Genomic DNA, 26,262 nt, shown 5'->3' on the forward strand with positions numbered 1-26,262 from the left:
CAGCAACAAAGGCTGCAAGGCGACTCAGCGCTCTCCTCAGCCCCTTCCATACGCCCCGTGTTTGTCTCAGCTGCCTGCGATCTCCCCAGGACTCCTTGGGTCACTGTGTCCTTGAGGACGCCATCACGATTATGCTGGGGTTAGTCAGTTTGTTTGTCCAATCTCACATGGAACTGATAAAAATGACTGTGAATAGTGAGGTAATTTTGGGTTAGTCAGTTTGTTTGTTTAATCTCACATGGGACTTACAAATGATGGGGAATATGGAAGTCATTTTTCAAAGCATGTCTCTGACTTTTCCTACTGACCTTCAAAGAAGTGATTAAACCATGTGGCTCTGAATGAGATTCTAATTAACATTTGGGATTATATGCTTGGTATCTCTCTGGGGGGAATCATGAGTTTATTTATTTTATTTTATTTTAAACAAAACAATTAAAAAAAAAAAACCACCAACTAGCTTTCCGATGTTGTCCTGATGTGCTTATTTTAGCCTTTTAAATCGATGTTAAACTAAGTAGTAAACAGCCCTTTCTACGTTGTTTCCTCCCTCACGGCCACCACTGACGCAGACCCTGGGTAGGAGGGAGGCCTCCAAGGATTACGCGGCATGCGTTTTAGACGCAACTTGGCAGCCACTTGTAAACTCCAGAAAGAGTAAATCAAATGTCAGCAGTCACTGTGAAGCCGAACTGCTTCCTCTCTCGCAGTTTCTCACAAAACTGTTTGCACCCAGCTTCCCCTCTGCAAACGGCAGCCCCGGCTCTGGAGGAAGTCTGTTTTCTCAACCTCACTTCCATTCAGGAGAGCAGCTTACATTATTTTTCTCAAGCCTATTAATAACCGAGAAAAAAAACGTACACACAAACAACAGCGCAAACATCTTCCTGTGTTGCTTCGCCATTCTTTCTGGGCTATGAATTCTGTCTGTAACTCAAGAATACGAATTCAATTATGAGTTCACAAGGAATAGTCTCACAGAAAACATACGCAGGGTACATTTTTCCACAGTTATACAGTTGGTGGTTTTACAATTTCATTGTATTCCTTCAAGAATTTCATCACTAGGGCTTATGTAACAAAGGACATATAAAAATAATTTTTAATTATTGTTTTATGGAAAGTTAAATATTACAATATTGTATTGATTAAACCTTTGTGGGCCTTTTTGTTTTGGGGGGAAGAGTTGTTGTTTTGTTTTTTGTTGCTGCTGTTGCTGCTTGGCTTTTGGGGTATTTTTGTTGTTATTTTTATTTTTTTATTTTATTTTATTTTATTTATTTATTTATTTTTTTTTTTTTTTGAGACAGGGTCTGTCTCTGTCTCTTTGCTGTCCTGGAACTCTCTTTGTAGACCAGCCTGGTCTCAAACTCACAGTGATCCACCTGCCTCTTCCTCCCTGATGCTGGGATTACAAGTGTGCATCACCGCGCCTGGCTCTTTGTGGGTCTTTCTAATTTTGGTTTATTTTTATTTTTTGCATAGGCACATATTTTTAAAATTATCTTTTTTCTTCCCTCTCACCTCTCTCATATTCTTCTCCTTATTCTCTTTCAAACTTATGACCTCTTTTCTTATTAATTGTTCTTACAAACATACATGTATATGGACCCTTAGTACATGATTTTTGGTAGAATGAATTTGAAGTAGCTTTTAAAATACTTATCTTATTCCTGATTTTTTCCTATTTCTTCATTGGAATTAAGAACAAAGAGTCTTGGGGATTATTGTAAGACTTTACTATTTTGAAAACTAATATATCTCAATGTATAATAAATGACTTAAGTTCTAATAGATATTAATTCAGTACAACAATACTGAAAATAGAAAAATAGAAAAAAAAACTGTCATCCTACTCACACCTGACAGAAAATAAGAGGTTAAAGGTTCTCAGAGACTTGGTGCAGTATGGAGCGCTTCAGCTTTTTTGGTTAGTTAACATGTTTCTGAGAAAAGTGCCTGAAAGACACAAATACTTATCTGTGGGGCTCAAACTCTCATCCAAGAATATCTGGACCGGCTTCCTTTTCTTTCTTTCCCCTAAGTCACTTCCACTCACTACGAAGACTGCTCCCCACCCCTTCCCGGTCCCCACTTGCAGCCAGTCCCTCCCTCGGCAGCTCCTAACCAGTAAAACTTAACTGAGCATCATCCCCTTTAAGGCAATTCCTGTGCATTGCTGATCCTACCAGACACACCCCATGCCTCTGCCTTTACTAATGCCCGCGCTTTAATTATAGGTCCTACACAACATCTCATCTTTATCCAAATCCTCCCGACCCCACTCCTCATCCATTGTAAAAATAAGTATCCATTTCTCCCTCTCCCGGTGTGTGCTCTGGAGACTCCACATGCTTACACGGCGGCGCTCAGCTCCTTGCTGAGTACCCCATTGCTTACAAACTGGAGCCTCTCAACCGTGCCTTATGTATTTTTTCTCTGTAGTTCTCAGCATATCACTTAATATATTACAAAACATGCTAAATAATTGGATAACAGGAGCTGTGAATAACTGTTGTAGGAGGTGCGTTTAAAATGGTCTTACATAGATATTTCACAAATGGCTTTTAGTCTTTGTGCTACCTATAGAACAAGTGGGATTTTCTGCTCTGATTAAAACTCACACAGAATGATATATTTGCCCTCCTCTGACTTTTCTATAGTCTCGTAAGAGTCTTCTACCATTAATCCCGATGAAGATTTCCAAAGAGCAATTCAAAATCCGTGCAGTCAAAGATTCCTCAAATGTTTGCTTGTATGACAAGAGGATATTTTCTCTTGGAGGCTCGTGAGTACCTGGTGGGTTGGATGGTAGCAATGGCGCAAGTCAAAACTCTCACAGTTGGCTCATCAGATGCCTGCAGCCCTGAACCTCTCACTGCAGACTGAAGGCTCTGCATTATCTGTTGGTGCCTATATACCTAGACTTATGTAACAGCTAATGCTTTTGCTGCTCTTCTAAAATACGTATTTTTGATCACTTCCCTAGGCAACTTCAAAGTAGCAAAGAAACTCAACAATTCCAAATTTCATGTACTTCCAAGGAATACAATGTTACCCCTTCAACACAAGTGTTTTAAAAGTTTAAATATTTTCAGGTGGGCAGTAGAAAGTGATGATTGCTATATTCCATTAACTTAGCCATCATAAATAATTATTTCAGCTACTCATGGGTTACAAGGCTTTTGAAAAGTGATATTAGACACAATAAATAAAGAATTTCACCAATATCATGTCATCAACACAATAGGACTGCTTATGATGCCTAGACATACTACATACAGTATGTGGGTGAATTTAACCTCAGGTCTAATTCTAACATGCTACTAACTCCTTACTTCTTTACCTGAATGGCCTATATTAATTTACTTTGGCATGAGAGACATCTGCTACTTAGTTATCAGAAATATCTACTATACATAGGTGACTAACATTCATCGTGTCTATACTGAACACACAGTTTTAGTTGCCATGAAATATAGAACAATCTTAAGAAAATGTATTCTGCATGTGGCCAAGGTTGCTCTCTCATCTCAAACTTTGACCACCAAGAAGAAATTATTAAAGCGGCTTTAAGAACAAAGTTTCTAGGCACAATTTATGCCCTTTGAGTTTCAGAAATATGAGCATTTGCTATAGGATTCACCTGCAGAAGCATCTACCTGAACCCAAAAACTGGTTGCAGGGTTGGCTACTTTCCCTCCAGCTCACTCCTCGCCACTCTGCCACGGGCCTGTGACTTTGCCACCACCTGCTCCTACCAGAGGCAGAGGCCTACCAGAATGGCTGCAAGAACAGCAGGGGTGTTCTTGGAGCTTTCTACTCAGAAGTTTTATGTGTTTTAACATGAAAAGGAGTTGCAAAGTACAATTAAGATCCACAGTAATCATACAGATAATGAGATAAATAGGCCTTGGCTTGGCATAGTAGGGTTTTTTTTTTTTTAATAATTTTTTTCTGGCAAAACTAATTTTGGATTAAATACATTTAACTTAAAGATGTATAAACAACCTTTTAATTAAATGTAGATAACAGCACTGCATTTAAGAATAAGAATAATTTCTTCTTAGAAGTTGTTGTTTTAATTTGTCCTCTCAAGAAGTATTGGGTATTCTTGGGAAAATGTAGGTAGGTGAGTTTCAGGTCACTGAAGAAGACTCCGAAGGGCAGGCCTGCAACATGCTTTAACCTCACTGGTTTTTTAATTGACTTCGCCAGACAATGTGAAAGTTTACTGTGCGCCAGAAGGGGTTTTTTTGTTTTTTGTTTTTGTTTTTGTTTTTGTTTTTGTTTTTGTTTTTTGTGGGCATTAGAAACACAGCATCAAAACAGACAAGTAACTTTTGCTCTAGTGGAGTTGCTATTATAGGACATGGAAAGCGAGGATGAAGAAGGGACAGAGAAGTCAATGCAGAAACAGGAAAAAGTAGACACTCATATGTAATATGACTAAAGTCAACAGCAATATGACTTTGTAAGTGCGGGGGAGGGGGCGCAACTCAGAAATAGTTATTCCAGTTGGGCATGACTGAAGGATGCACCAGTATACACGAGGACCTGAGTGCAGATCTGCAACATCCACCTTAAGCTCTACAGATTCGATCCTAGCGCTGGGGAGGCAGAGACAGGAGAATTCCTGGAGTTTGTCTCTAGGCAACTAGGTTGGATGAACTGGTGCACTCCAGATTCAGTAAAACACACACACACACACACACACACACACACACACACACACACACAGGAGGAGGAAGAGAGGGAAGAGAGAGAGAAGAAGGGGAGAGAGAAAAGGAAAAGAGAGCAGGGAGCGGTTCGGAGACTGTCCTGAAAATGCGTGAGTTAAATAACCCTGAAACAGTGGGGACTTGTGGCACAGACATGACGAGACTCCAATCTGTAAGGACAAAGAAAGGTCATTTAATTCTCCAGTGCGGTTAAATTCTTCAAGTGAATGCTTTTAAGGGGAAATCTATGCTCCAAACAGTTTAATCACATGCCACAACTGAGAAGCCTGCACTCAAGCGAGCTTTGACAAGAAGGGCAGGAGAGCAAGCACAGATCCTTGGCACAGCTATGACATCTCTCCCTCCTAAAGCTGAACCGCCTGAGATCATCTGCATAGGCCCTCATTTGCAGGTAAAGTTTGGCACAACTCCTCTTGGTTGTTGACATAAAATCTACAAATGCTTCGGTTTGGCAACCATATCCACCCTCGAACCAAAGCATGATGCTTGGAACCAGGCTCCTCCCTTGCCCTGGCAGAACACAGAGTGTATGTTCCCAGGGGATGGCACGCGTAGGCTCAGCCAGAGCGGCAGGCCTATACGAAAGGCTGTTTTATTTTTATGACTTGTTATTTTGGTCTTTTACCTCTGGACATAGTATGTGATATACAAAGGAGTAGTCTCTCCCCCTCGGGAGCTTAAAGTCCCGCAGGTAGACAGCCAACTGTGGCACCCTCGCTCTCCTTAGTCAGCTTCCTGGGGCTTATAAAATGGAATTCTAGAGTCCAGCAGTGTAAGGTCTACTGGCTGAAAAGTGTCACAGAAGGAAGCCAGGTCCTATCAGTTAAAAGGAAGGGCAGGTGGCAGGCAGAATGCAGCAAATGGTTGATATTAAAAAACAAAAACAAACAAAAACAAACAAACAAACAAAAAACCCTGTAACTGTTCCGTGGAAGTGGAAAGAGAATCTTCAGCCAGGATATTGTCCCACGGAGAATTACAAAGATGACTTGGAGTTATACACAGTAAGTGTTTTTCATAGTCTTCAACAACACCGAGTGCTTAAATACATGTCTCTGGATTTAAAAAACATATGCCTATTTCAACTTCTAAACATGTCTATACATACACAAACCCACTTCACATATTAGTGCACACACATACATACCTTAATAGACACGAATGTCGCACACATCCAATTTTTAAACTTCAACCAATTCAACATGATCAATAAGGACACAGACACATGAAAAGTACTCTGACCAGAAGGGAAATACCTTATTTGAAAAAGAAAACAAAAGTCACCAGTAAGGTCTAATTATAGACAACAGAGATAAACGAGAAAGCCTTGTGGCCGGTACAAGAGAGGTGGGAAAAATTTAATAGGATGAGGTGTTAAGGAGGAAAAGTGGGGACACAACTATAAAGCTGTCACAATTCCTGCAGCTGGCTAAAGAAAGCATCAAGTGCAGAGAGCCGGGCTCCAGTTCTCTAAGAGGACGCACAGTGTCACTGGGACTAGGGTGCAGGGGAGGCGACACAGTGCTGCAGGTGGGTGCACAGCCATTCTGAGGACTCATTTCATGGATACTGAGCAAAGTATCCATCTCCCTACAGGCTCTGCCAGGCAGGCTCTGTCTCTATTTGCCAGTGATTGTTTTTCACTTTAAGGATGTTACTCATGTGTCCTGATTCCAAACCCCAGACACTTGCAGTTTTGTTATGCAAAGTCCCTTTAAAGCTATCATTAAAAGTTCACAAGACACTTTTTTTTCCCCTTGCCTTGTTAGAGACATCAAAAGAAGTCTTTTAAAAGTCAAGGACAGTTTATGTTTTTGAGGCTGTAACAGAAGATTCCAAACTGGTATTTTCTGGTAATGTCTGGATTCGCCTCCCAAGTTTTCCTAGTAACAAAAGCCATGTTGCAAACATGATAATGTCAGTGTAGCCTCATTCGGAGTATTACTCACTCTTTCTGTTGCTTTGCTGCTTCAGCACTTGGGAAAGTTTGAATTTCCCAGTAGTGTGACCATGGTACTATTTTTATAACTTCAGTGTCCACTTGTTTTCAATTTAGTGAGAACAGTCTCTTGGAGTTAAATTTTCTAAGCTCATCGAGAAAAGGAAACTGGATTTTATTATTAAAACACTCTGAGAAAGGCTTGGTATAAAAAATATATACTCTAGATAAACACAAGAATAAATGCAGTATATGTGTGCGTGCATGGGCGCGCGCACACACACACACACACACACACACACACACACACACACACACACCTCTCTTGAAATTACAAACTTTTATCAATATTTAAGTTGATGTCATTTTTGACCTTAAGTATTATAACTCCCTAAAACACACCACATGGTGTTTTTCTTATAAAAGCTATACAAACCAGCAGTGGTCGTCCACGAGTTTAATCCCAGCACTCAGGAGGCAGAGGCAGGCAGATCTCTGTTGAGTTCAAGGCCAGCCTCGTTTACAGACTGAGCTCCAGAACAGAGCAACACAGAGAAACCCTGTCTTGAACCCTGCCCCCCAAAAGCTGCATAAAATATTAATCTATAATAGCAAAATTGATAAGGCATTATAAAAATGTGTTCTTGTTTTTGTCTTTTGGAGTCAGGGCCTCACTGTGCAGCCCAGGCTAGCCCGGGCTAGAGAGCCTCCTTCCTTTGCCTCATGAGTAATAGAATCACAGACAGGCATCACGACATCCACCACAATCACAGAAATTAGGATTCAAGAACCAGGCAGGCCGCTGCAGCTTTAGTCTCTCCCCACCTACAACGTGACTTGGCTCAACGCACAGCTAAGGAGTAATTTGTTACGTTTCCTTTTTTCTTTTTTTTAAGGGAAAGTGAGAGGAAAACGCCAAAGCTAAGAGAAAGTTACTAATTTCTGTAACTCTTTACAGAGCTTCTTTAGGTCTTTTCTTGTTGAGACAGGTGGATCGCTGTGAGTTTGAGGCCAGCCTGGTCTATAAAGTGAGTCCAGGACAGCTGAGAAACCCTGTCTCAAAAAACCATAAAAAAGACATTTTTTAAAAATTTAGAATTATCAGTGAGGTAGTGTGGCCCTGTTGTTTGGTGGAAGATTTGAGGCCAGTTTACCTCAATAAGCTTCCAAATTAAAGGAAGAAGAGGTAGAGAAGGAGAAGGAAGAGGAGGAGGAAAGGAGGAGGAGGAGGAAGAGAAGAGGAGGAGAAGGAAGCAAGGAAGAGGAGGGAGAGGAGGAAAAAAGGAGGAGGAGGGAGAGGAGGAAAAGAGGAGGAGGAGGGAGAGGAGGAAAAGAGGAGGAGGAGGGAGAGGAGGAAAAGAGGAGGAGGAGGGAGAGGAGGAAAAGAGGAGGAGGAGGGAGAGGAGGAAAAGAGGAGGAGGAGGGAGAGGAGGAAAAGAGGAGGAGGAGGGAGAGGAGGAAAAGAGGAGGAGGAGGGAGAGGAGGAAAAGAGGAGGAGGAGGGAGAGGAGGAAAAGAGGAGGAGGAGGGAGAGGAGGAAAAAAGGAGGAGGAGGGAGAGGAGGAAAAGAGGAGGGGGAGGGAGAGGAGGAAAAGAGGAGGGGGAGGGAGAGGAGGAAAAGAGGAGGAGGAGGGAGAGGAGGAAGAGGAGGAAGAGGAATAGCAGAAGCAGTTGTTGTTGCTCCTGCAGCTGCTTTTCTTCTCCCCTTGCCCCAGTGCTGCTCCCCACCCACAGCTGGATTCTCCTCCCTCCCACTGCTGCTCCCCACCCACAGCTGGATTCTCCCCCCCAGTGCTGCTCCCCACCCACAGCTGGATTCTCCCCCTCCCCCAGTGCTGCTCCCCACCCACAGCTGGAGTCTCCCCCTCCCCAGTGCTGCTCCCAACCCACAGCTGGAGTCTCCCCCTACCCAGTGCTGCTCCCCACCCACAGCTGGAGTCTCCCCCCACCCAGTGCTGCTCCCCACCCACAGCTGGATTCTCCCCCCCAGTGCTGCTCCCCACCCACAGCTGGAGTCTCCCCCTCCCCAGTGCTGCTCCCAACCCACAGCTGGAGTCTCCCCCTCCCCAGTGCTGCTCCCAACCCACAGCTGGAGTCTCCCCCTACCCAGTGCTGCTCCCCACCCACAGCTGGAGTCTCCCCCTCCCCAGTGCTGCTCCCCACCCACAGCTGGAGTCTCCCCCTCCCCAGTGCTGCTCCCCACCCACAGCTGGAGTCTCCCCCCACCCAGTGCTGCTCCCCACCCACAGCTGGATTCTCCCCCCTCCCAGTGCTGCTCCCCACCCACAGCTGGATTCTCTTCACAACCCCCAGTGCTGCTCCCCACCCACAGCTGGATTCTCCCCCCCCCAAGTGCTGCTCCCCAGCCACCCACAGCTGGATTCTCCCATGTTTGGTGTGGCAGCCTCTTCCATGCCTTTAACCATTTCTAATTCCCACCATGTTCTCCACGGGTTTCTAGGAACTTTGTTGTTGCTAAACTTGAGGAACAATCTCAGAGAAGATCCAGCCTGTCCTTCCTTGATTTCAAAATATTCTCTTTAGACTTTATGGACTAACCACCAGTGGAGACTCCAAGGCTCCCCAGACCTCAGGCAGCAGGGCACTACACCCACCTTCCGCTGGCCTATTTCTCCACAGGCATCTGTGATTCTTACCCCAGGGATGCTCACCAAGTTCACTACAATGCTGCACTTTTACTCTTTTCTTCCCTGCCAAGACCAGACTATTCTTTTTTCAGATCATATGTGCACTTCGGCACCCAGGCTGGATCCCATTTCTGCTGGGGACACTTTTCAAGCAGAGGCCCTTACTCCTCAGCCTGTGCTGCCCTGCACGCAGTAGCCCAGAGGAAGCCATGGTCTCCCCTCACTGCACGCAACCACGGGACTACTGCTCAAGACTGCTACTTGCATGCTTCATGTGGATAGCAACTGCTTGGTGTCTGTCACTGCACGATCTCAGTGTTGTCTCTGTGGTAAGCTGGCTGGAGGTGGGGACGGCACAGATGAATGATGCCCTTGGCTGGGAATAAGGATTCGTTCAATTTCCCTTGTTTTTTAATTTCACTCTAGACTTTTGAATGTGGCTGTAATGATCTTTTTGCTGCACAGATGCACATAACTAAGAGGCAATTAACATCATAAACCCAACTTAACGTGCGTTCTTATTTAGTCACGTCTACCAACCCAATCCTTACATGAAGGAAAAGTACAGTGAAATATCTTTGAAAAGTTTTGTACAAGAAGGTGGGGCCCTGCCCAGCTGTTCAAAACAAAGGAAGAGTCCAGAGGGGGTGGGGGGGGGGGGAAAACACTGGTTCCAGCCTTTTATTACTGTTTGTTTGCATGCAGCAGGGCTGTACCTTACAGCCCAGCCTAATCACAATGACAACAGGTTGGACTTTAACTTGGAGCAATCTTCCTGTCCAGGCTCTTAGAAAGCTGAGCTCACAAGCGCGAGACACCATGCTGAGCCTAGTAGTTTATTTCACAGCAAAGAAAATACTAGTAGGTTCCTCCAAGTGTGAAATTTTATGAGAAAGGCACAAGTCAAAACTTCATGTGTGTCCCATATCAGTTTGCTGGGAGAATGTTCTCTGTTTAGGCTTGGAGAAAAAAAGAAAAAGAAGAAGGAAAGAAAAACTGAAGCAAACAAGGGCAGAGAACAGAAACACAGTTCCAAGGAGTAGGAAGCATAGAAAAGGAAAGCCACGGAGGGCCTGGGTAACGGACAGGATGCAGGGAAATGGGACGGGTTAGCTCTAGTGAGACATCATCACGGCGGAACCAGTTGGCCACGCTTGGTATACACTCCCAGCCAATAAAGGGAAGTCTGAAGAGTCCCAACAACACAGAAGTGGCATGCAGAGGACAGTCTCGCTCTCTTCTCCTAACGATCAATCGCACATTATGCACGTGAGCTGACTCACACTGTACCCACAAATACGTGCGCAGCTATGTATCAACTCAACTGAAAGACAGGAAGGAACCCCCAATGGCTGGAGGGGCAGCTCAGCAGTTAAAGCACTTGCCATGCACACAAGACTAGAGTCCCCATGCCCAGAATGTGTGCAAATGCTATCTGGTCATGAAGGTCACATAGAATTCCGGCCTTGGAAGGTGGACACAGATCGTCAGAGAAAGCAAGCTGGCTAGCCAGACTATTGCTGTTGAGCTCCGGGTTTGACAGAGAGACTCCACCTCAGTGAATAATAGAGATCAAGGAAGATACTTGCTATCAGCCTTAGTCTTCCGCATGCACACCCACACATACACACGCACTCACGCACACACACATGTACACACATGCATAGTATAAATGCATACACATGAAAAAAGAAAAAGAAAAGAAAAGGAAAAGTTAACCTGAGAGGCCTTCCCCCAAACTGAGGGAATGATAAATGGCCAAAAGTAATTTTAAAGACATTTTACTCCTTTTTTTAATTCTTAAATAAAAAGTGACTTTCCAGTGCAGACAAAAGTTGATAATGTACACTTAGGACTAATGATAATGATGGAGGCACTGGCCACAAGCAGAGGAGCAGGCAGGTCTCTCCAGGCCGCTCTGGTCTCGCCACAGGCAGGATAAGGCAGCCCCTCCGATGACCAGCTCGGCCCTGAACTCGAACAGGGTACGTAGGCTACAGTTTAGAAAATGCGTGTCTGTTGCCACCTGCACAACATGTAAAGCCAACGTCTTTCCTGGTACAGCTCAAGTTCCAATGCTCCAAAGCAAGATCTGGTTTTGATCCTGGGATTTAAACATTTAGCCGCCTGCACCACCCCCCTCGTCGTCCCCTTATTTTTTCTTTTTAAGAACAAAAGTAAAGACAACAAACACTGGTCCAATTAATAAATAAGTGAGTGGTCAAAAGCTCTAGCTAAAGAGAACCATCTCTCGTCATAGTACTCCAGCTTACTCTGGGTCGGTTGAGCTAAAATAGACAGACACATCAATAACAGACACCCGGGTGATGCTTGATGATACATACATACATACATACATACATACATACATACATACACACACAGATAGATGATATAGATACGAACAAATAAACGTACATACATACATTCATACATTCACACATACATAGTTAGATAGATGGATGATTGGTAGGCATCCAGACAGACAGAGTTCTTAGTTAAATATGGTAGTCGGGGCCCTAGATGCACGATGTCTTTCTTGTGTTAACAGTTTCAACACTGTAACAGGTCAAGTTGCCTGGGAAAATAAGGCCCCGTCCTAGTGGAGGGGTCAGTGCTGGGGAACCACAGGGGGCTGTGGCTTCCGTCAGGCAGTCAGCAGTCCACAGGGAGTCTCCAGGATGCTGTGTGTCTCAGAGCTGAAGAGACACAAGGCTCGGATGGAAGGGAAGCCTGTCAGCAGTTGTGTGCGATCTGGATCAGCCCTGGAAATAGACATCTTGCAATAACACTCCCAAATCGTGCCGAGGGATAAACAGCCCAACCTTAGCTGAGCTCTAAATAGTAGTCCTCGGAATTAACAAGCAATTCTCTCTGCCTTCGTGAGGAGAAAGATGAAGCTAAAATCCATGAACATCCAATGGCTGCTAAAACAAACAAACAAACAAAACAAAACAAAAAACACTGACGCATTTCAACTTCTAACCCATAGACCAGCGTGAGTCAGTGTAGTGGCTCAATGGGACTTGTACCACACTCAACGCACACAGAGGTTCTCCAAACAGGTTTTTTATTCCACTTTAGAAGATGAAATTAAGCCAAACTAGACCAAACCAAACCAACCAAACAAAACAAAACAAAAAAGAAAAAAAAGAAAAACCCAGAAATCAAATGTTTCCCCATCGGCAGGTTTTATTCATCTAAGTAAACACAGTGCTATCTTTCTGTGCTTTTTTTAGAATTGGGGAGTTGCTTTTCCCGATAAAACCCCTGGAACCGAGAAGCCTGAATGGCAAAGATGCCCTTTGTCCCTGCTGCTCAGCAGCCTGCTCAGGGCACACAGGGCAATGCGATTCTAAGATAAAAGTTCCAAAGATAGAACTAGATGTTTTTCTCAGGAATATCTGCCAACACCATGAAAGTCTGTTGGCTGTTTCACATCACACGGGAAGCGAGTGCTCACTCTCACGCCTTCTCGCCATTTAATCACTTTCTGGTAGCTAAATGAGAAATACACAACTGAAGGAAAATACACCCTTTCGATAAACTACTAAAATATAAGTCTTAGTTCAAAAATTCTGTGATACTCCAGCAAACACAATTTTCTGTATTAATAGTAGGCACACTACGATTAGTGTAAATGTGTTTATGAAAAAATCATTCCATGGCCCTTCACTTAAAAGGAACTGATGGGTTTTTAGCAAGGTATTTCTATCAAGGACAGGGTAGCTAGAAGCTCTCTGACGTGAACTTACAAATGCACTCACGTCAGTTTTGAATACAAAGGACAAAAAGACAAGACCAGAGACCCACAAGTGAGTGTGTGCTACTCAATGCAATGCTGCACACACTGTAGTTCAGGCAAAAAAAAAAAAAAAAAATCTTTGAAAGTACCCTTCAGTTTCTACCTAAAGCCAATTCTGCAAGACTGACTTAAGTTTTGTAGGGGAAAAAAAATCTTCTACTGCCACCTGCTGGCATATTTAGTCAAAGATACTCAAAGATATTTGAATGACACACTCACATTAAAGCGTTATAGTGACTTTTTAAAATTATTTTTTTTTCAAAAATATGTACTGATTATTTTCCCCTCCACTCCTACCCCCCTCTCTACCCATCCAATTTCAACACAAGAATAATATATTGATTCTTTTGTATCCTCCTCCAGTTCTGGATAGAAATGCAATAAAAAAAAATATAGTGAATTAGTAAGTTGTATATGTTTCTAAAAATAGAGAACAGGCAAACTTAAGCACATTTTTCTGACAGCCTGAATTACAAATACGTTGCACCGCACTACTCCAAAATGAAGCCAGGAGAGCTGAGATGTGGCTCAGGTGGGAGTGTTTGCCTAGCACGCATGGGGCCCTCGGTCCTATTTCCAGCAACGCACAAACCAGCATGGTGATGTCAGTCTTTAATCTCAGCATGACATGGCGGGGGGGGGGGGGGGGGGGAGGCAGGAAGAACAGAAGTTCAAGGTCGCCCTCAGATACACAGCGAGTTCAAGACAGCCTGTGCGACACACACATACACGGCAATCTCCTACGTCTTGAAGAGGAAAGGCATGTTGCCCACTACTCATAAACTCCACTCTTATGGGTAACTAGAGGCATTTTACCCCTTTACCAAGAACCAGAGCCTTGGAGCACATCCCTTCTTTTCCTCCAGTTAATTTAAGCTCCACTTACGTCTACTTGGCGAGGATGGAGGATCTAGAATGAGAGATCCATGGCTGCAGCCGTAAGGGCCCCGACGACACAGGCCTATAACTCACACTACAAACCATTTACAATTTGCAATGTGTAGAAGCCAATGTTTCTGAAAAGTCCTAGACTTTGAGCTGGAGAGATGGCTCGGCAGTCAAGAGCACCTGCTGCCCTTGCAGATGACCGGTGTTTGGCTCCTAGCATCTGTGCTGAGGAATCACCACAGCCTATGACATCAGTTCCATGTGTGCCTTCTTCTCTCTACTAGAATCTGTGCTCATGTGCATATCCACCCCCAACACACATACTATTAAAGAATAAAATACATCTTTTTAATATTGGAAAATAGACTCTTCTCTCATGCAATACATTATGACCACAGTTTCCCTCCCCCCACTCCTCCCAGCTCCCCCACCACCACCCCCAGCTCCCTTCTTCCCCAGATCCAATCCCCCTCTGTTTCCCTTAAGAAAAGAACAGGCCCCAAGAAGAGACTTGATACCCTATGAGCATATACAGGGGGAGGAGGTCCCCCTCAGGAACAGTCATAGGGGAGGGGAGTAAGGGGGAAATGGGAGGAAGGGAGGAATGGGAGAATACAAGGGATGGGATAACCATAGAGATGTAATATGAATAAATTAATAAAATATAAATAAGAAGAATTAAAAGAAATATATTAGGAAAAAAGAAAAGAAAGAAACAGGCCTTCAACAAACAAAAAAGCGCACAACAACCAAGCATTACAAAATAAGATACAATAAGACAAGGCAAAATCCATCATATCGAAGCTGGACAAGGCCACACAATAGCAAGAAAAGAGTCCCAAGAGCAGGCAAAAGAGTCAGAGCTATACCCCCTCCCACTGTTAGGAGTCCCACAAAACCACCAAGCTAACAGCCATAAGTTATATGGTGCCAGAGACATGCAAGCCCTGTGCTTTGGTGCTTCAGTTTCTGTGAGCTAAAAGTGAAATAAGAGGCCCTAGCCTAGGCAGGGGGGAAAAGCATTCCCTTTGAGTTAGATAGCACTTTTTACTATCAGCCAGTGCTCTCGACTGCTGAGCTGCGCCTCCAGCTCAAAATCCAGGACTTTTTCAAACATTCTAGATCCTTCCAATGAGAAATGGAACACTAGTTTCTACACATTCCAGATTTTAAAGAGTTTGTAGTAATGAGTTATAGACCGGTGTCCTTGGGGCCCTTATAATCAGCTGGTTAATACGTTGAGGAAAGAGCACTTCCTTTGGAAACCATGCCAATTCTACATTGTCTGACTTCTGACATGAAATAACTAAAACATCTTGGGCAAAAACAAGCTATTTAAACATAGTTTTCATTATTTTATGCCATAAGTCATTTCTTATGTGATTTTTACACCACATTGTTTTGTCTATAGTAAAAATATACTGGAACCATGTGCCCTTGACTAAGCATTTTCTTCAGACTCAGTGTTAAGCACAATGTGAGTCAGAAGCAATATTCTAACATATAGATTCTGGGTCTTTCTTATCCCCAGACATGAGCAAATTTGTCTGCTAGCGTGCTGTAGAATTGTCTATAATAATATGGTGCTATATATAAATCTTGTATAAATGTTGCTGCCAAAAAACAACAACAACAACAACAAAAAAAACACCAAAAATGGGTAGCAAATAGAGCCAAGTAAACTCTAATTAAGGAAGGTGAGTTCTTTACCGTGTTACATATGGAAGCAAAGGCAAGATCAGACTGTTGTGACGGGATCTAACTGTAAGTAGCCTCATCAAATTCAATGCTAACCCCCTTGGGAAACATCTGTTACCGTCTATAACCCACAGGTACTTTAAACACATAATCTGAATACAGCCCTTGATTTTTCTCTGAAGAATAGGTTATGAAATTTAAAAGACATTACCATTCCAGGGTGGGGGCGGGGACAGGGGGCTAGAAGCAACAGAATGCCACTGTTTCAGATAATTTTCCATGTTAACCAATCTAGTTCTTAAACAACGCACACTTCAGGCTCTCTCAGTAACACTTAGCGTAGAAACATTTTACACAAATTGAGTCCATGCATATAATCAACCCCAAGCAAGAAATCAAGATTCCCTACGCTTCACCCAATGTCTGGCTGTGAGTCTCAGCATGTTTTGAAGGGCTGCTGGGTGGAACCTCTCAGAGGACAGCTATGCTAGGTTCCTGTCTGCAAGCATAGCGAAGTATCATTAATAAGTGGCCAGGGGTTGGCTCTCTTCCATGGGCTGGGTCTTGAGTTGGGCCAGGCATTGACTAGACATTCCCTTAATCTCTGCTCTATCTGGAGTCTTGTGGAAATGTAGGGGGTGGGGTGGGGGAGAGGGAAGGTAGTGGATAAAAGGACCTAGAAGTGACAGGAGCTCCACAAGACCAACAGGGCCAACTCACCATGCCCCCAAGAGGTGCTTGTGGAAACTGACACACCAACCAAGGACCACACATGGACTGGACCTAGGCCCCCTACACAGATGCAGCTGATGGGCAGCTCAGGCTTCATGTGGGTCCTATAGCAAGGGAAGAGGTGGCTGTCTCTGACATGGACTCTGTCGCCTGCTTTTTGATCACTTCCCCATGGTGGCCCTGCCTTGCCAGGCCACAGGGGAAGAGGAGTGCTCAGTCCTGATGTGACCTGAGGAGCTGGGGTGGACGGGTAGTGGGGCTCCTGTTTTCTAAGGGATAAGAGGGGGGAAGACGGAGGGAGGATGAGACTAGGAAGAGAGGAAAAAGGGAGCTATGATTGGGATATAAAGTGAATAAATACATTCATCAATTAATTAAAAAATTAAAAATCATCACTCTGCATGACCCTCTGGTGGCCCAAAACCTAGGACGAGGTAGGCCATGGGCAAAAACAAATACTGTTGTTCTGCTAAAGTAATGTAGCAATGAAATGAGTCCGGACGACATTCTGCTATGCCCATAGGTCAGTGCCTCACTCAGCTATCAGGACAATGTGCAGAGTGTGGGAGACTTTGGAACACTCAGTCTTAAATGGGATATCATCATCAAACACTTCCCACACCTCTTAAACTGACCCGAGGCTTGGGCAGCTATGCAAAACAGGAAATGGAAAGGTTTTAAATGCCATGGGGGTTGGATGATACCCAGGAAATGGCGCCTTCTAGACACAAAGGGACTGATGCACATATGACCTCACAGAAACCACGGCAGCACGCACTGGCCCTAAGGAGACAGGGTCCTAGCACTGAGAGGGAGAAGTGGACACAAGTCCCCTTCCCTAACCAAGACGCCACCTCCAACTGACAACCGCCTGCAAAGGAAAATGTAGTTTTCTCCTGCCGAGTCTCACTGCAATCTAAAGCACACTTAAGGGTGGGCTTCGGCAGAGGGCCAAAACAGAACAGTGTCTGATATTTTTGTAGATTTTTCTTTTGTCTTATATTGCTTTGTTTGGGTTTTTTAAAACATTGAATTAGTCTTCTGCTTACATATTATGGTTTCTGATTTTGTGTTCTCATGGTTTTGTTTGTGTTTCTGTGCTTTTTCTTTTCTTCCTTGTTTATTTACTTGTTTATTGACTGTTGTCTACAGAGAGAGGAAGAAAGCATTGAGTGAGGAGAGGTTGGGAGAAGGTGAGGGAGGGGAAATATGATAAGAATAAATTGTATGAAAAGAATATTTTCAATTTAGGAGAGGGGAAGGGTGGGAGGGAAGGAGGGAGGAAGAGAGGGAGGGAAGGAGGGAAGGAGAGAAATCAGTCACTGAGTTCACAAAGTGGCAGAGGGTAATGCACTTTTATGTAAACCTGGTGGCCTGAGTTTGATTCCTGGATCCCGCATGGTGATAAGAGGGAGGAACAGGAGGATACCAGGGATGGGATAACCATTGAGATGTAATATGAATAAATTAATAAAATAAAATTTAAAAAATAAATAAAAATAAATTTTAAGAAAGAGGGAACGAATGCAGCACTCATGCCATAGCATTTGTGTACCTGTGCGCACACACATGTGCACACACACATGCGCACACACACATGCACACACCCACAGAGTACATAAATAACATATGAATAAATAGAACTTCAAGATTTTTTTCCAGGAAAGCTGTCATTACCAGTGCTCTATAAGAATCTCAGAACCATTTGTGTTTTACAGAATGCTATTCTAAAATTTATTTTCATAACAACATTATGAAGTGTGTCAGAGTCAATGATTTCAGGTCTTAGGGTCACATGACCGGACGTTCTTCCCTCCTGTCCCCATCCACTGCTATGCCCTCCACGTCCTGTACCATAGGCAAAGGGAACGGCTTCACCCCGCTATGAAAATGCCCATGACCTTTGCAAACCAATGAATGAAACTCTTATCCGGGTATTCACAGTCACTTGCAAGCAATCCGTGTTCTCCATGTGACACTTAATGCAGGATGCAGATGGAGACTCTGCCAGCCTCTACAATGTGTCAACCACTCTTGTAGACAGTTAACACCTTATAGATAGAAAAGGCATTTAATCTCACCTTTCAATCTACCTTCTGTGCATTAAACGATGTTTTTAAATGTATGTTCTATGTTAAGTGCCAATGAGCATTCTCGTGTTTTTCTTATTGCACCTACCATAGAAAAATGAACTATTTTTAATAGGACCGTGTTCTTCTAAACTACATTCCACTGTGTTAAATGAAAAACAGAAGGTTTGTACAAATGTTTTACTGTGTATTCATCTTTGTATATGTGTGTATATATTAAGGGTTGATCCCAGAGCTTTGAATATGGTGTGAATATAGGAAAATATATGTACATGCTTTGACAATGAGCTATTCTCCTACCCCTTGTATGAGTCATCTTAATTTCCTCCACATAAAGAATTCATAAGATACTATAGTTTGTGTAAATAGATAAAACAAAATTCATTAATATGAGCATATATGAATTAGTAATATATTTAGCATGAATTAACTAACACTAGAATGTTTTGTAAAGAAGCTATTTTCTTGTAAGTAGTTCTCCAAAGAAAGACATTTTCAAAACATGCATATTAGAACTTTCCTTTGTGACAAATATGGAAAATATTACAGAAACCAATCAAAATGAACTGTGGAGCTCAGTTCCAGTGCATCTACAACAATTATTGTCAGGGATTACTGTCAGTTGGGGTGATGGGATACGGAAGAGGCAGGTAAATGGGGTATTTGCTCTGCGATTGTGTCTCTTAGAAATGTCAGACGCTCCCCCAGAAAGTCTCAACAACACAGCTGCACACATATGAACAGAACAAGGGCAGCTCCGTGAGGCCGACGTGCTAATGTAGAACTACAGGGGAAGACTCGTGAAGACTCAACACTACGCATAAAAACTACAGACAACCAAGGAACACTGAGAACACAAGAAACCGTCTTCCTCAAAGGAGTATGTGGGGAACAAAAATGATGCAATTACATTATAATCTCAAAAAAATTTTAAATATATACATATTGGGGCTGATATGATCGTTCTTGTACGCTTCCTTTCTTCCCCATATCGCTCAAATGCAAAAGCAAACAAGCTCATTTCAACTGAGTTGATGAGCACGACCTGTGGACACTCAGCTCAAGAACCGTAAGAGAGGGGCCATAGACATCCCATAACGAGCCATGAGTGCAGTCTGTCTCCTACCTGCGTTCCTAAACTGGCTGCCATCATGTGGGTCAGAAGTTTAGCTGCAAACATCGAGTGTCTGGCACAAAACATGTGTGAAACAACAGCCAAGCAGAGACCTGGAGAAACAAAAGAGCCCACATGAGGTTTCATAATCCATGAAGAGATTATGCGTACAGAACAAAAAAATCTCAGGGACAGTTAAGCAGAAAAGGCCACCCTTTACAGCACAGCATAGTACCTCTACAACAGATTATAATGAAATTTCAACATATCCCATTTTGCACGATGTATAATAATCTTTACATTTATCAATTAACCCAAAGGATAACTTTAAATTTCCAATTACTTACAAGTTTTTTGCCATGTAAAAAGGAAAACATAAATAAATAACACTAATAGTTTTAATAAGCATTTTATTTTCTATGTTGCTATTAGTCAGCTTTACTGTTCAAGAAATGCTTTTTCATCCTAATTTTAAATCTCTCTCTCTCTCTCTCTCTCTGTGTGTGTGTGTGTGTGTGTGTGTGTGTGTGTGTGTGTTTGCTTTGTTTTATTTAATTTTGTTTTTTAGAGTGAGTGGCTTGGGTTAGTAGAAATATTTAGAAAGGTGACTAGAACTTTTTGAGCATAAAAATGTGAATGGTCCTCCAAAGGCTGAAATTCATAATTACCCACTAACAGAAGCAGACATGCGACCACAGCAGTGGGTAGTGACATGTGAACACAGAAGCAGGTAGCTATGAACTTTCAGCTAACCTTCTTGCTACATGTCAAACCAGGAAATTTTCCTTTTTTTTTTTTAACATGATAAAGTTAAGCACAAAGATCTGAACTTCTAGTTTGCGTTATTACCCTGAAGCCTGGGTATCTATGATGGCCTTGGCATTGCAATTCCCCTGCCTCACTCTTGAGTGGTAGAACTGCAGCCATGCACCACTATACCAGACTTGAAGGCAGACGACTTGAGAATATTTTCTGCTTTAAAGTTTTCAGATAGTAATTTAATAAACACTAGTCATTCATTTGCCCCTTGGGCTTCTTACCACTGGGTTTGGGATTGGACTTTTCTGTGTAAGAATCTCGGAAGCCTTACAAACTGTTGGCACGCACACGCCACTATCCCATGTTTTCCATGTACTTCCTCATTTAACACCAATGCTGTCTTGATGAACAAGAGACATCACCATAAATTAAAATTTTATTCTCCATTATATTCTCTGAAGCCATCTGGCTGACCCTGGTGTTAGCAATATTCTCTGGAGCTGTGGAGTGAGGTTTTAGAGAAAACCACATGTGTGTGGGGGAGGGGGGGAGAGGATTAAGTGTGCACAAAAGTGTGTACAAAAGTGTGTACAAAGGTGTGTATGTGGGGTCTTCTGACTCATTTTCTGTTCAGAAACTCCTCTCACTCAGAACTCCGCTTCAGAAAACTAGTTCAATCATATTTTATGTTTCAATGGAATAGAAGAAACAACCTGCAGAGAGGAGCAAGGCTTTGCATTTAGAGTCTCCTCCCGGAAGTCAGGAGCAATCCACTCTTAGCACAACTGCCATGACACTCTGGGTCAGGTGTGCAGGTGTCGGTGCTACCTCCAAGCCAAGCCACATACCTGACCGTGCTTCTGCACACCCAGCACTCAGGCCTGCAGGTGTGTGCAGATGTGTGTGTGTGTGTGTGTGTGTGTGTGTGTGTGTGTGTAAAAACCTGACTCAGAAGCAAGCCTAACCACATCTGTCTTCTCATTACCAAGCACTTGATAACACGAATGCATTCACTGAGGTTTCCTGGGGTTGGTGGTGACAACGCAAGCCAAGGAGCTGAGCACTGGCCACAGGAGGAACGCACACCTTTCCTGCCCATTGTATTTCATAAGAACTTATTTAGTGATTTCCTCCTTAATTTGGAAATCAATTCCCCGTCATATTCCTGTTCTGCCACAGCGACTTATTAGCACAGTTAACTGTGACAAGTTTAGAAATACCTGATTGTATATAAAAAGCTTCATTAAAATGCCACTATGGCGCCCTGATTCTAATTCAGTATTCAAAACCAGAGGCAGAAAAGTGGGCTGGGTTGCAGCAGCCTTTCGACTTAACGTTTCACAGGTTATCTGGCTGGGTTGGTTAGGGTTTAGTCAATTCGTCACAAGCCAGAGGGGAAGAGGGAACCTCAATGGAAAAAACGTCTCCATCAGATTGGCCTGTAAACAAGTTTGTGGAGGCATTTTCTGGACTGAGATTGATCCGGGAGGGCCCAGTTCACTATGAGGACTATCACTCCTTGGGAAGGTGATTCTAGATCATTCAAAAAGAGCCAGCTGAGTGAGCAATGGAAAATCAAGGCAATAAATCACATCCGCCATGGTCCCCCCCCCCCCCCCCCCCGCTTCGGTTCCTGCCTCCAGGTTCCTGCCTCCAGGTTCCTGCCTCCAGGTTCCTGCCTCCAGGTTCCTGCCTGGCGCTCCTGGCCTGACTTTCATTCGTGAGGGACTGGGAGCGATGAGCTCAAATCCACCCTTTCCTCTGCAAGTTGCTAGGTCAGTGCTTCGTCACAGCGGTCAGAAGCTAACCAGAATACTGGTTCATTCTTCACCAGAAGGGGAACTGTGCTGAGAATCTTAAGCTGCACTGAAACTAGGCAAGCCCATCTGCCTTTGGAAATGATATGGAATACGTGAGCTTTAAAGAAATAAATATTTTAGTTACCAGGTTTCTAAATCACTACATACAGATTTAATTATCCACAGCACTATACACTAACATACAAATTTAGGAAAGTAACCCTTTCCTTAGTCTGGAAATGAGTACTTATAGTCAATATGTATACCTAACATTTACACATTACAGTTCTTTTGCTTAAATTCCTTAATATACATATTTAAATCACAAAACGTAGAACTTCTAAAATAAAGTATAGCAAGCTCCATGCTTTACCTTAATACGCACTCTACAGTCTTAACATTTTATTTCTTGGCAATTCTGTAGAGAAAGAATCTGTTTGCTAAGTAATATTCTTTTTTTTTTTTTTCCTAGCCCTATGTGGATTACAGATTGGGCTGGAAGAGGAAGCCCTCACGTAGTGCCCTGACGCACAGGATGCCTACACACTTATAAGAGAGAAGGTAGATGTATTGCCCCTCGCAACATAGTACCAACGACAGCATGTGACTTAGTTAGGACCCAGCTCTGAACAGGAGTCTGTTCTTTGCTGCTCTCAGACCTGACCCAAGAGCTTATGAACATATATGATGGTGGAGCATTTATGTGAATATAAACATGTTTGTATGCAAGTAGCCAGAGCCAGGAGACACCATTGCTGTGCAGCAGTATTTTACAGATGGGAAAAAATTGCCCATCTGTCTGCAATTTAGCCCCACACAAGACAAACGTCAGTACATTTTTAACACATTTTTCTTTAAAATATTTATAACTTTGCATGTTCGTGTGTCAGTCCATCACTCTATCTGCTTCCTCTGCAGATAAATCCAAATAAAATGAGCTTACTGTTGTGTCACTGCTAGCTCGGGTGTTAGCTCTCTAGCATTGCTGTTTCTCCTCTTTCTGCCTCGCGTGTCCCTGTGACTGGAGGGTTTCTACTGCTTTATTACAAATGCCGCTGAGTTGCTACTTATCTAAGTTTTCCCTCCATGCAATGTGCTTTGGGTAGTGTCACTAATAACTGAAGGATGGAAATGAAAAGCCAATCAACCCTTGAAAGGTGTTCAGTAGAAACAAACGTCATCGTGAGGCACCTTGGAGCACACAGCCCCATGTATTAGGGGAGGGTGCTGTTGCCAGAGAGACAAGAGCTTTGATAATTAAGGAGCCAGGAGAAGTTATTCAAATTTTCATACAGTAAATAAGCTAGAATTTAAAATGTGCTGATATTTCAAGGATGAACGGCCACCTATGCCAGTATATCATATATTGGACACTATGAAACAATGCCATCATCACAGAAAGCCCCATTGCAGAGAACTGTTAATCCGTCCTGAGTGATGAAAGAATACACTGTATTTCAGAAGAATTGACACTGCAGCAACTAAAACAATATGGTTAGAGAGTACAAAGTTGATACACTGCAAAATATACATCTAGTCAGAAACACATTGTGTGTTACTTTATTTCTCCAACAAGAAACAGGATTGAAAGCTTGCATTCCAGGTGCTCTGTCCAGCACTGGCTGCTCTCCCAGGGACTAGGGCCAATTTTGCCCATTTCATATTCCAGAAAGTGATTGGCTTATGAACGTTCACTGAACAAGGATTTAGTGAAGATGTTGGGGCAGCATTCCAGGTATGTTTTGAAACAGTTTCCATGGCTCATAACCCTGAATCGGCCTGGCACACCTGGATACTACCAGTTTGATGATAACAGTGCTGCAGCCAACGGAGACCACACCAGAACAAGATGAAGGGGGCATGGTGTGAGGAACACAGAGCAGAAAAGTAGGGAGAGGCTGGGTGCCAGCGGCCTAGATGAGGTGCCTAAGTCTTTGTGAGAAACTTCTAGGGGACGTTCTGCTACATGCAGCTCGGCTGATGCCAAATAAAACACCTTTGCAGACATTGCTAGGTAAGGTTATCATCTTTGCGTCTCCCAAACATTTCAGCGCTGAGTGACCTTGTTTCTTAGCTAGATTTGTCCCCACAAACTCTTCGTTTTATGGTTCTAAGCATGTTTAAAGTGTTTTCTGCGGGTGATACATCATTTAACAGAATGAGATCGTTCTGATAATACCCTCCTCACTAGCTAGAGCTGACACACATGCCCTGAAAGTTATTGTGACTAAAACTAACCAGCCCCTATGAGTATGTACATTATTACACTCATGAAAAGGACCAATTAACTGTTGTGAAATCAGACCTATTCCATTTGGCCTGACCCAAACTGATTATATATGTGTATGTATGTGTATGTGTATATGTATACATATATATATATACATATATAAACACACACACGTGTGTGTGTGTGTGTGTGTGTGTGTGTGTGTGTGTGTGAATAACAAAAAGGTATCTTTTCTAATTCCTGAAGACCCATCAGAGGAATGAATGGGCATTGGTTCTGTCATGAAGAGAAAACTGAAGCAAAAAAAAAAAAATAGGATTTCAGCATCCTTACTTATCAATACTTATTAAATAAAATCATAATTTCAAAGTCTTGTCACCGTTCCAAAGTCAAAGGCACAAATATGGACACTGACATGTAGGTTCTCAAATGCATGAGCCGGCCAGGGTTGCCTTTTCCGCACCAAGTTATAGAGTATACAGAATGGCTAACAGCTCTCCCTGACGCACCTTATGGTTCTAGCATGTCCACATGAAATCAGCGACACCATACTTTAAGTTTTTAAACTCTCTATTTTTATGTTCAATGTTTGTATAAAGCAGAGGATCCCTGTGGGCCACAGCAGCACTTGTAATTGTTTGTAAAATAATATCCAGATTTTTATTTCAATATGGTTAAGCTCTATTTCAATACTCTATGAAACTTCTTTGCTGATAAAATACGCCACCATTAAAGTAAGACAAATCTCCCTCTGATTTGGAACTATAGTAACCTAGAAGAATTTATTGGGTAAGAAATGCCACCCATCTTTTATGAAGGATATTATTATAAGAATTAGAGTTTCTTAACTTTTGCTATGGAATCTAAGACTCACAATTCAGAATCTTAAGGAAAATTATAACTGTAAAATGGAAACATTTTATAAGCAGAACCAGGAATAATAATTAATTACCTGACTTTATCTTCAGAATGACTTCCTACTGGGTAAAGATTTTTTCAGTAAATTATTGGTATAATACATGTAGAAAGATAATCCCTCACAATAACAGACAAATCATCACTAAAGCTGGATATTGGATTTTGTGAGTTAATATATCTTCCACTCTGATATACAGATATGATTTGTAGTTAAACAGACATTGGCGTAGGAATTCTGCGGTATACTGACACATTAAATCAGTTAATTTACTCCAGTTTGCACAACTAGCAAATGACAGACTCAGGACTTGATCTAACAACCTGGCTGCAAGGTTTTATTCATCGCCATAGCTCTTAGAAACAATGAGGAGGGAATTTACACAGTAAAATAGGGCACAGCCAGAGGTAAGGCATGGAGAAGTAGTGTAAGAATTTCTCACAGTTTTCACCACACGGTATGTACAGTTTGACAAGCATTAATAAAAATCCAAGTTCCTATACCTCAATAGAAACGGGGCTAGCTAGGTTAAGTGGAAGATAATTTTAGAGTACCAAAGTTGTTGGATACCAATCAGCTGATGGGGTAGAATTTTTATTTTAATGAAAAAAACAAAATATTTATATGTATTGATTTATATCATCCAATATTCTAACTGTAAAGCCTAAGTTATAAAATATAATATATCATAAATGGTTCCCTTACCTGCTATCTAGCCTCTGTCTTACCCTGTATCCCATACTCTTCCTGAGGTAAAACAGAGCTTGCCCTCCATAAACGCCGCTGTGTGCATTAATGGTTGAAACCGTGGGGGACTGATGACTTATAGTACGTCCATGTCTCTCTCTCACACACAAAAGAACCATGGGAAAGTCTCCTTCTCACAGGCTTAAAAGTCATGAC

At 42.6% G+C, this 26,262-nt stretch overlaps 1 protein-coding gene across 1 annotated transcript in view; it reads right to left on the reverse strand.

The window, feature by feature from the left end:
• The window catches only part of ADGRV1 (adhesion G protein-coupled receptor V1), a 517,649-nt gene that overhangs the window by 247,953 nt on the left and 243,434 nt on the right, over nt 1-26,262 (reverse strand). The window contains exon 84 of the mRNA XM_084801946.1: nt 19,668-19,768. Within this exon, the coding sequence (XP_084658072.1) occupies nt 19,668-19,768 (101 nt within the window). The remainder of the gene's footprint in view (nt 1-19,667; nt 19,769-26,262) is intronic.

Source organism: Acomys minous, assembly GCF_964271855.1.
Source record: "Acomys minous genome assembly, chromosome: 11".
Taxonomy (NCBI): Eukaryota; Metazoa; Chordata; class Mammalia; order Rodentia; family Muridae; genus Acomys; species Acomys minous.